Consider the following 12,397-nt stretch of genomic DNA (forward strand, 5'->3'; position numbering starts at 1 on the left):
TGGGCCGGGATCGGCCAGCGGGGTGAAGGGACCTGAGTCCGGCTTGATTGAGTTGCCGGAAATCTCTGTTAGAAAATATATTGCGATCAACCTCCCAGATACCATCATCAACTCCATTGACAGTATGGAGGCGGATCATATTGTGAGGACGATTGTTGAGTTTGGAAGTGAGGCGTTCAAATTAATACTACTAAACTATAACAACTTCAGTATTGCTAAGATAGTAGTCAAGAAAATAGAAAGGGTAAAGTAACCCAAAGTCGTCTCCCAACGAACACAAAATTGATTTTTAACAAGTTAGTTCTTATAAAATCTATACAAAACGGTTAGTCAAATAAAATAAAAAATATAGGGGATTAAGATAAACAAAGATAGAAATAACATTTAAAAGATAAAAAGAAATAAAAATAATAGTAAAGAAAATAGATTGATTCCATTGCTTTTTAAAAATAGATTCATCATCGGTTATCTAAAGATTATTGCTCAATTAATTATTGTTATAGATTTACAAATTAATCAATGTAAAGTCTCAATTAATTTGTTGGCGTTCTCACTTTTAACCAAAGTACAGTCTCAATTAAAAGTGAGAACTTTTAGATTATCCACAGTAAATTCAACCAAAGTACAGTCTCAATCAAATTTACTATGCCTAATCATGTCTAGTCTTTTATCTTCTCACCAAATAAAAAGCTTAATTAATCAAAGCAAAGTCTCAATTAATTGTAGTTAGAGTAAATACCTTTAACCAAAGTAAAGTCTCAATTATTGGTAAAAAATCATTTAATCATATGAAAGTTTCTAAATAAAATCAAAGTAAAGTCTCAATTAAATTTAAAAACCCTTGAACTCATATGATCAACATGCATATAGATTTAAAATCATTACTTTTTACGTGATTCCAAGATAAAAGACATAGATGAATTAAAACCTCAACAATAATAAAAAGAACAAAGAAATTAATTCATTCTAATCTCAGAATCCATAATGAAATTACAATGGAATCAACCCAAAAACTTTAGCAATCCATGGAATCCAAAATAAAAAGAAGAATAGAGAGAAGAAAAGAGAGAAAGAAATTAGGTCCCCCTAAGGGTTCCTAAATTCTGAAGTGCCGAGCTTGTTTTTCTGCTTCTCCCTTGGTCTCTTTATATAGGAATTGGACTGGGCTTTTCTGTTGCTAAAACCTCTCAAATATCTTCTAAAATAAAGATGAAGATAAATATTCAAAGATATTTGGAGAGATATAGACTATTTAACAAATATAGTTGGTTAATAATTTATGATATAATTAAATAAATTAATTATTTAAAGATATCTTATAAATTATCACCAAATAATATTTGTATTAATTTTCTAAATAGCCAATTTTCAATTCTGTAGTCCAATTTTGCATAGACATCCAAAAATATCAATATTTGCAGTTACATCCCTGTCCTTTGACCAGTTTTTGACCAGAGTTGAATATTTGACCAGAGTTGACTGTTTGACCAGGTTTGACCAGTTTGACTGTGCAATGACAGGATGACACGTGGCAGCCTTCTGGTTGGTCAACTCAATTAGTGGAGGATTGCCACATGGCAGAATCTCAATGAATGGAGTTTAAGTGGTAGGAGGGGTGAAAATAGATAAAGTTAGGGGTGTAGAAGTTGATATTCTGCAACCCATTTGGAAAAGGGGAGTGTATATGTAATTTAAGGGGTGCAGAAGTGATTTTTAGAACTTGCTAATTTCAGCCTTATTTAAGGGTGTTCTGTAACTTCAATCAATTTATTTTCTCACCTTAAATGAGTTTAATCTTAATTTCAGCTGCATCAACAAACGTTAAAATATTCAAAAATAATTTATGCAGCTAAAAATCACTTTTTAACACATTTTTATCACACAAGCTCAAATAGCTTAATTATCAGAATTGTTAATTAAATCACTCTTTAAACATACAAATTTAATTAAATACCCAGAATTAAACACTAAATGAGGGCAAAAATACGGACTCATCATACCCACACACTTATCCTTTTGCACTCTTGGGCAAAATTGAGTAATTTCAAAACTTTTTCTGAGGTATTTTATTTCACATCAACACTGGATTAAAGGAATGAACCTTACTTTTTCATCAACAATTTTTCCTTTTGCCATTTTTATTAATTTGTGGGTGAGGTACTCACCCACACACTTTATTCCTCAACCATTCGTGAACACAATCCATTAGCTCATTCTTTCTTCCCAAGATAGAATATGGTCTTTTTCTTTTCAAGGTTATGCAATAGGCTTAAAACAAGAAAAAGAGGTTTAAAGCTCAAAGGGGATACCAATGGATTAATATCAAGGTGGGCTTATTTGGCCAAGCAGCTAAAAACAAGAAATGCCTCCATCATATCAAATCATGCATATTCACCTAAGATGCAAAACAAAAGAGTCAAGCTAAACATTTGAGTATAAACAAACATGAGTCAAGCTAATTAAATACCCAAAATTAAACACTAAATGAGGGCAAAAATACGGACTCATCAATCATATTGTGAGGACGATGGTTGAGTTTGGAAGTAAGGCATTGATATTGAGCTATCATGTTGGGTCTTTGTATCAATGGGAAGTAAAGGAAGGAGGTAGGGAGAAAGTGGAAGAGTTACAGGGAAAGGTCGGCAAGTTAGAGGATGAGAGAGCTGCATGGAAGAAGGAAAGGGAGAGTTGGGAAGAAGAGAGAAAAATGCAGGGAACTTGGAAGGTCCGGTGTTTGGACTCGGAGAGAAAACTGAATAAGAAGATAGAAGATTTGGAGGCAGATTATGATGAATTGAACGACAAGTACGATGGTACCGTAAGTGAACTTGACGACTTGAAGAATTACATCATCCAAGAGCATATCAACGACTTTCAGAAGGGATTACGGCAAACGGCCTTTTTTCATCAAGAAGTTGACGCAGCTGACTCAAAATTTGATGTGAACAAGAACGTTGTTGATGGGAAGCTTATCCAGGAGGATGAGAGCAGTCCGGACGAGGAGGCAGAGAAGGAGTCAGTCGAAGAAGAGAAGAAGGTGGATGATGCTGCGGAGGTGGCCCATGATTCAGCAGAATAGGACATCAATTTTTTAATGATTTAAAAGTATTATTGAGCCTATGTCTGTAATAACTGGTACATTATGTTCGTTGCGTTGGTACATTTCTTTGCGTTTATGCTTAATGCGATTAATGTTCTGTATGTTATTGTGTATGTCGGGTTTTGATGATTTGTGGTGTATGTTATGTATGGGGCAATCGATTGTATGTTAAGGGTGTTCGACCCAGGCTGCTTACTTGTGGTAAGGGTGGGGAACTTAAACGAATTAACCACGAGTTAAGGGTGTTCGATCCAGGCCGCTTACTTGTGGTAAGGGTGGGGAACTTAAACGAATTAACCACGAGTTAAGGGTGTTCGACCCAAGCCGCTTACTTGTGGTAAGGGTGGGGAACTTAAACGAATTAACCACGAGTTAAGGGTGTTCGACCCAGGCCGCTTGCATGTGGTAAGGGTGGGGAACTTAAACGAATTAACCACGAGTTAACGGTGTTCGACCCAGGCCGCTTAATAGTGTGGATTTGAAATATTCAAAGTTACAAAATGAGTCCAAAATCAGGAAATTCTTGAAAAGAATAAATCAGGAGGTAAATGCACCCCTAGATTTTATTTGCACACTCCTGCTGCAAGTGGACCATAAAAACCTGTTCTGCACCCCCAGTTTTACTAAGTTGCCCCCATCCTACCACTTAAACTTCATTCACTCATAAGCTGTCATGTGGCAATCCTCAACTTTTAAAATTGGCCAACCAGAACAAGCCACGTGGCAACAATCCTTGCACTAACAAGCTGTCCAATGGAAGGCTGCCACGTCATCATCCTCATCTCCAAAATAGAAACCCTAATTTTCTTCAAACCCTAGCCGCCACCATGACCCTCCCTGGCAACCGCCGCCATTTTTGACCACCGCGAGGCAACGCGCACCATCATCACCACGCTTCTCCATCTCCACTGCACCTACAACCTCCATCATCTCGTCAACATTCACGCATCTGAACCTCGTCGGCCACCACTGCACCACGCCGTAGCTGTACCATTCACGGACCTCGCGCCACCGTGAGCCACCATCTCTGTCTGCAACTGCAGCGCCTCCACACATCTTGCAGCCACCATCGCGAGTCATCTTCTCCACAAGGAAACCATGGCAGCAGCTTCACGCGAGAACCTCCATTTTTGTACCGCACCTGCAACCATGTTCGCAGCAGCACCACTTTCGAACAACACTAGTAAGTGAACCTCGCACCAAAACGAACCTACAACAGCGTAACCATTGGATTTGCACTATCCCGCATCCATGGAGCATGGCCATCACGCATTCACCACAGATCTGCAACTCGTCGAGGTTCCGCGCAGCAGCCACTATCGCGTCGTCCACCATTAACGCAGCTTCATCCTTGCTGGAGAAACGGAGCAGCCGTCATTGCACCTTGCACCCGCGGCAGCAACAAGGATAGGGGCAGCAAACCCTAATTCTGGAGAGAGACTCTCTGTGCCACATGTCAGGCTACTATTGGACAGTCAAACTGGTCAATTGGTCAACACTGGTCAACTGGTCAAAGCCAGCAGTCAACTCTGGTCAAAACTGCAAAAATGGTTAAATAAGAGGGGCAGAATTCGAAATTGGACATAAATTAAGTTGCTAATTAATTAAATAAAAATAAAATATTTTAGCAACCGATAGATAAAGCCCAAAGTCCAGTTGAAGGCTATATAAAGAGACTTACGAGAGCAGAAGGTGGGGAACTTACACACTTAGCAACTCTCTGGTTTTGGAGATACCATCATCCACCACATATCTCATTCTTCCTTTTCTTTTATTTTTCCTTCCTTCATCATATTATCATGTATTTCATCCAAGCCATGGAGGGCTAAGGTTTTAGGGTTGATTTCACTGTAATTTCTTAATTGGATTCTGAGGTTAGATGAATTAATTTATTTGTTCTTTTGATTCTTGTTGAGATTTATTTTTTATCTATGTCTTTTAGTTCTTAATCTAGTTAAAGCAATGATTTTTACATTATAGCAAGTTAGCATAGTGTTAAATGTGAAGAACATAACAATCATATGAGTCTACGGGTTTTTGAATTTTAATTAAGAAGTTACTTTGATTAATTTTTAGAAACTTTCATTTGATTGCATGATTTTTTTCTAATAATTGAGAAATTACTTTGATTAGAGGTAGAAAATTAGATTAGAATTAATCAAGAAGTTACTTTGATTAATTAACTTTTTACTAGATATAAGGTCTAAAAGAATAGACATGATTAGGACTAGTAATGTTTAATTGAGAAGTTACTTTGGTTAAATTTACTAGGACTAATCTACAAAGTTCTTACTTTTAATTGAGAAGTTACTTTGGTTCAAAGTGAGGACGTCAACAAATTAATTAAGAAGTTACATTGATTAATTTGAAATCTTAAACAAGGAATCAATAACAATAATCTTTAGAAAACCAATGATGAATCCTATTTTCAAAGAGCATAGGAATTGACCTATTTACTATTACTGTTTTTACAATATTTTACTTGCGTGTCATTTATTCTTTGCTTATCAAAACCCTATATTTTCATGGTTACTAGTTTTAATTGCATTTTTATAAGAGTCAAATATTTGAAATCAATTTTGTATTCGTTGTGAGACGACTCAATGTTATCTTAACCCTAACTAGTTTTTTCACTACTAATTTGGCAATACTGAAGTTGCTAAAGTTAAGTAGTGATAATTTGATCGCCTAACGACAGCGATATCAACATAAAATTAAGGGTGTTCGACCCAGGCCGCTTACTTGTGGTAAGGGTGGGGAACTTAAACGAATTAACATCAAGTTAAGGGTGTTCAACCCAGGCCGCTTGCTTGTGGTAAGGGTGGGGAACTTAAACGAATTAACATCAAGTTAAGGGTGTTCGACCAAGGCCGCCTACTTGTGGTAAGGGTGGGGAATTTAAACGAATTAACATAAAAATAAGGTTGTTCGACCCAAGCCGCTTACTTGTGGTAAGGGTGGGGAACTTAAATGAATTAAGATCAAGTTAAGGGTGTTCGACCCAGGCTGCCTACTTATGGTAAGGGTGGGGAACTTAAACGAATTAACATCAAGTTAAGGGCGTTCAACCCAGGCCGCCTACTTGTGGTAAGGCTGGGGAACTTAAACGAATTAACATAAAATTAAAGGTGTTCGACTCAGGTCGCTTACTTGTGGTAATGGTGGGGAAGTTAAATGAATGCGAGAAGTGAAGTGAAGAATAGTCGTGAAGTTGGGAACCCTTTGTTTATTCATGAAATCTGGGGTGCCTCGTTAAAACCTCCCTGTCCAAAACCCTCCTTAGGGAAAAAAGATCAGGTGAGGGAAAAGAGTACACCCAAGGTTAGAAGTGTTTGGTACAAAACATGTCCTTAACTAAAGTAAAACTTCAGATGGGATACATTCCATGTATTGGGTATTTCTTCCCCAGACAACTGCTCTAGTCGATATACTCCTCCCCCAGCATCTTCACGTATTCGGTATGGGCCGTCCCAATTTGCGGAGAACTTGCGATCCTTCTTTCTTGCACTGCTGGTCATTCTCCAAACTAAGTCTCCTTTTGCGAACGATCTTGGGCATAGGTTGGCGTTATATTTCCTGACGGCTCTTTGTTTGGCAGCTAAGTTGCGTATTTGAGCTTTTTCTCTTAGATCGGATAGGAGGTCAAGGTGGGTGGCCATGTTTTGATGATTTTGGGCTAAGTCATAAAGTTCTCAGCGTAGGGATGGTTCACCAATTTCAACGGGTTTCATGGCGTCTACGCCGTATACTAGGCTAAATGGAGACTCGTTTGTTGCTGATTGAGGGTTACACATGTAGGCCCACAACACTTCTACTAGTTCTTCTGGCCATCGGCCTTTGGCGTTGTTTAACCGCTTGCGTAGCTCCACTAGTATAACCTTGTTTGCCACCTCGGCCTGTCTGTTGGTCTATGGGTGTTCAACAAAGCTGGTTACGTGTTTGATGCGCAAATCGGTGTAGAACTTATCGAGTTCTTTATCTATAAACTGTCGGCCATTGTCGGTGATGATGGTATATGGGACGCCATATCGGTATATGATATTCTTAAAAACGAATTGTTGTACTTGTTGGGCTGTAATGGTGGCAAGCGGTTTGGCTTCTATCCACTTGGTGAAGTAGTCGACGGCTACTATCAGGAATTTTACTTGGCCTCTGTCGGGGGAGAAGGGGTCGAGGATGTCCATTTCCCACTTTGTGAAGGTCCATGGGGATAGTATAGAATGAAGATGTTCTTGTTTCTGGGCAGTTGGCCTCCATGGTTGGCCAGAAGTAACCGGCGAGAAGGATTCGGGTAGTCATGGTGCGCGCGCCGGAATGGTAGCCGCATATGCCCTCATGTAATTCTTTAATTATGTACTGAGCTTGTTCTGCCGTGACGCATTTGAGAAGTGACTGGTCGTATCCGCGTTTGTAAAGGTCGTCGCCTATCATCGTATACCAAGCGGCTTTAGTTATCCAACCTTTGTCGGTGTTAGGTGCAAGGTTACCGGTTTTGAGGTACTAGATGTAAGGGGTTTTCCAATTGTCGGCTTGGTCTTGGGTTAGGTTATGGCAAGTACTTGTGATGGAAAGGGCGAGCAGTGTTTGCTATAATAGGGATCGATGCTGGATTTTTAACTTGGTGCTGATTAGTTTGGATAATATGTCGGCTTTGACGTTTTCGAATCTGGGAATGTGTTGTATACGGACTTGTTCGAAGGCGGACTGGATGACTTTCCGAACTATTGGTAATATTGTAGGAGGGTAGAGTCTTTGATTTCGAACTCGTCATTTAGATGGCCTACAGTGAGCCTAGAGTCGATTTTACATGTTAGCGACTTTATACCAACCTCGCGGGCCAGGGATAAGCCGGCGAGGATGGCTTCGTATTCGGCTTGGTTGTTAGAGGTCTTGAAGGCGAAGTGTAGGGATTTTTGATGAGGATGTTGTTGGGGCCTTCTAGTATGATGTCAGCACCTGTTCCCTTCGGGTTGGATGAACCATCAACATAAAGTGTCCATTGGTCCGCTTTAGGAGTTTGTTGGAGATCGTTGAATTCGGATAACTCAACGACCCAAGATGACATCTGCCCTGCAAGGTCTGGTTTCTGCAATATGTTATGTTATGATTTTGGAAGTATGGGCGTAGGCGGGCTGCATGTACCAGGGATAGGGCCAATTTTTCCACCACCTCGTATCTGGTTTCGGGGTCTTGCATGGTTCTGCTAACGAAGTAAATAGGATGTTGGTTACCACCGACATCTTGGACCAACACGGCGCTGATAGTGTGATCGGTGGCGGTTATATAGACTAATAAGGGTTGATGAGTATCCGGTTTATGAAGGATTAGTGGTGAGGTGATGGTGGTTTTAAGCTTTTGGAATATTTGTTCACAATCATCATTCCACGTGAACTTGGCGGATTTTTGAGCAGTTGTATGATGGGTTGGATTTGTTCGGCTGGTTTGGGAAGGAAGCGGGAAATGGTTGTGAGGCGGCCTATGAGGCGTTGTACCTTTTTTACGCTAGTGGGGCTTCGCATTTCAATGATCGCATTGCATTTTTCAGGGTTGGCCTCTATACCGCGTTGGGTTAGCATGAATCCAAGGAATTTACCATGGTCGACACCGAATATGCACTTGTCAAGGTTGAGGTGAAGGTTGTACTGTCGTAATGCGGAGAAGACTGCTGATAGGTCCTGAGCATGCTGGTGATGGCTTGGGGATTTGACAACCATGTCATCAACGTATACTTCAACAGATTTGCCCATTGAATGACTGAAGACTTTATCCATCAATCGTTGGTAGGTCGCTCCAGCGTTTTTAAGGCCAAATGGCATGACCCTGTAGAAGTAATTGGTGTCGTCTATGATGAAAGCGGTTTTGTTCATGTCGGATGCGGCCATGGGGATTTGATTGTAACCGGAGTATGCATCAAGAACGCTAAGGACATTGTTCCCGGCCGCGCCGTCAACAAGTCGGTCAATATTTGGTAAGGGGTAGGCATCTCTGGCACAGGCTTTATTAAGATCCGTGTAATCAACACACATCTGCCACTTGTCGTTGCGCTCAATAATTTATCAGCCTCGGCCTTGGCTGCTAGGCGTCGCTCCTCATCAAGTTTGCATTTTTTCTGGGAGATATACCGAGCTTTTTTGTAGATAGATAACTTGTGAGATGCTACTTGAGGGTCAACTCCAGGCAAGTCGGGAGTTGACCAAGCAAAGAGGTTCGTGTTGCCGACTAGGATGGGTGTGATGATGTCACGCTCTTCAGATTCTAGACCAGTGCCAAGTTTGATGAAGTGGCCATTTGGGAGCTCCAGGGGGGTGGTCTCTTCAACAGGTTCGAGACGAACATCCCAGCCCACTCTAGGGTCTAGATCGTCACCTGACAGAGCGATCCTAGAGCCGGGTGGCCGCTCGATGAGATTGGTTTGCTGGATGGGGAGTTTTGGGCGTAGGCTGGCCATGTAGCATTCGCGTGCAAGGCGTTGATCGCAATGAATGGTGAGGATGTTGCCAGATGGGGAGGGAAACTTCATGGCTAGATGAGGGGTGGAGACGACAACGCCAAGGGTGTGGAAGTCGTCGTCCGTGAAGGTTATGGGAGGCATGCGGCGTTTGTGATGGGAATGGGTAATGTGGTTGATTGATTGGATATGGCGGAGGGGTCTCTTTCTGGCAAAAGAGGTAGAGCCTCCTCTAGCGAAACTGTAACATCCCATCTGGATATTACGGATTTAAATAATTAAAGTAATTAAAATGAATAACAAAAACATAAATACATCGCATTTATGAATAAACATCATTTCCCAAAAGCGCGAGAAATTTAAAACTTTTATTATCGTATAATAAAACACTGCTCCATAGTTTATAAAGCGAAACAATATTCAAATATCTCTCAAAAGTTTACATATCATTTCCAAAACTAAAATCAATAAAACATAGTAATAAATCTCATGCTATCCCTCGCTCCACGTCTAAGCATCACCAGCACCACCTACATCAACATCCTTTGCTCACGTGTACCGCGTACACGATCATCGCCAAACACAAGCAGATAGGGTGAGCTTATGAGATCAACATTCCTCATAGTAATATACATATAAACAACCATATATCTATATTTTCTGCAAGGACCCAAAACATAGTCTCTTTCTCTATTCTCTATCATTTGGCCACAACCATATCATTCGTCTTTTACTTCTTCTAGTGATTACCCCAAGGTAATTTGCTGCCAAACCTATCGGTCACAACCGATAGAGCACGTGCGGGAACCATTGACACGAATCATACACCATAACGCCAGGTGGAGTTCCCAAATACGAACATAGTCCGTAACGTCCCAAGACTACCAAACTCGTCAACTATTTACTGAGGAGGGCAATCTATCTGGACCCATCCATACTGGCCACAACCAGCACACTCACACCGGCAACACTCGCCAACCCAAGCTCAACTCAAGGGTTCCTCGCGTTCATCCGCCATCCCGAGCTCAACTCGAGGGATGCCATTCTGAGCTCAACTCAAGGAACTCAGCAATCTTACCTTTTAAGAATCCCCAAAAGCCTTGTAGATCACGCCTATAAAGTCCAACAACTAGGACCTAAAATAGTCAAACTGCCTAGCGGAGGACACGTACCGCTAGGCGCTACAGCTTCCAAACCGCTTGGCAGGGGACACGTATCGCCAGGCGCCAAGCGCCTCAAAACCATCAACAGTTGAAGACACCGCCAGGCGCATCCACGTTCAAACTTCACTAATTTCACCGCAATCACCTAGCGTAACCCTATTCACCGCCAGGCGGAATCGCACCAGACCTCGTTGACACTGTGGCTCTTGCCTGGCGGTCTACCAGTCCTTGCCGGGTGCCATATCAGTATTGTCGCTATACTGGTTCGGTACCAATATGCACAAGTTGACCTACAATCTAAGCATCACGAATTAAGCTCCTTCTCCAGTTTATGGTTTTGCCTTTTCCAGTGGTTAACTTGCCATCCAGCTCCCTACTTTTCATTCATACTTAACCACATAAGGACACAACTTGGTTTTCCTCAGATTCAACCTTATTCAGCACTACCATATCACCATGCACTTCCCTATGTTGCTTCCTACATTTACTTCTAGCCATTTCAGCCATTCTTGACTCAATCCCCTTTCTAATGGTACCTTGTATTTACACTCTCTTTCACAACAATTGTTCAAGTCTCTAAACCCCTTGCACCCACTTATTCAGGTCCAAATTTCCTACTGTGACATAATATAAGCAAGACCTATATTAACTAATATCACTCCTCCTAAAATACTCCCAACCTCTGTAGTTCATGTCCAAGAACTCCATCATCCAATTTCCTCAATTCTCACAGAATCCAATAAAACTGAAACAGAACCTAACCCAACGCATGTCATCACAACCTCGCAGTAGGCGGTACTCACATTTCTGGTAATTTCCCAGAATTCCCGCACCAGCAGCTCCATCCAACCCCAGCTTTTCTGATCAAAATCTGATTCACTACCTAATGGATGCACTCAGGTATTCATAAACAGGGTCCAATTCCTCAAATTCCTAACACACCATCCCAACAACAATCACTAATTAACACATGACAAATCGAAATGATCCTACATAATCAACCCTAGAATATCTACTACTGTTCCATCTGATTCCCCCATCAATTTTGTGATTTTTACCAACATTATGTTATCTAATCTACTCTTTAAGGATTTGGCTAGCTTTTCTCACGAACAGAATCATCCTAAGACCTCAAAAATACCAAAAACGAGGGGAAAGGTTCGCGTCGGCGGTTGATCATTACCGCCAGGCAATTCAAGAAAAAACCCAAAAAACTGGTAAGTCTCCAAGCGTCGCCTAGTAGGTCGGGTAGTGCCTCTAGGCGGTCCCATCTCTGGAACCCACAAACATCACAAAAATAGCATGAGCCGCCTGGCGAATTTCAATGCCCGCCAGGCGGTTTCTGGAAAATTTCTAGAAAACATGAAAATTGACAGAATATCACAGACATGCATCCAGTTTCATACATTTCATTGTACATTATTGAAATACAGAATAAAACAACGATTACAGCTCCCCTAACCTGGGTTCCTTTGCCACATTTGAAAATCTTAAGCTCTTGCTTTGACCACCAATGACCACCCGTGATTCTCCTCAACCTACCTCAATAGTTCACTCACTACCCTCTAATCACTCTTGATTTTTGTCTCTGTTTTCTATGTATACTTCCAGCTTGCCAAACCTTTCATACAACCTCTCTTTTGCCTTTTAAAGTGAGACCTTAAAGCTAGGTCAATGATCAAAACG

At 41.1% G+C, this 12,397-nt stretch overlaps 1 protein-coding gene across 1 annotated transcript; it reads right to left on the reverse strand.

Annotated features, from left to right (window-relative positions):
* Positions 1-6,792: 6,792 nt before the first annotated feature.
* LOC114171156 lies at positions 6,793-7,531 on the reverse strand. Its single transcript, XM_028056364.1, has 2 exons — positions 7,292-7,531; positions 6,793-7,008 (listed from the first exon to the last, which is right to left on the reverse strand). Exons 1-2 carry the CDS (start codon positions 7,529-7,531, stop codon positions 6,793-6,795), a joined length of 456 nt encoding a protein of 151 aa, XP_027912165.1.
* Between the last annotated feature and the right edge of the window lie 4,866 nt (positions 7,532-12,397).

Source organism: Vigna unguiculata, unplaced genomic scaffold, assembly GCF_004118075.2.
Source record: "Vigna unguiculata cultivar IT97K-499-35 unplaced genomic scaffold, ASM411807v1 contig_122, whole genome shotgun sequence".
Lineage (NCBI taxonomy): Eukaryota > Viridiplantae > Streptophyta > Magnoliopsida > Fabales > Fabaceae > Vigna > Vigna unguiculata.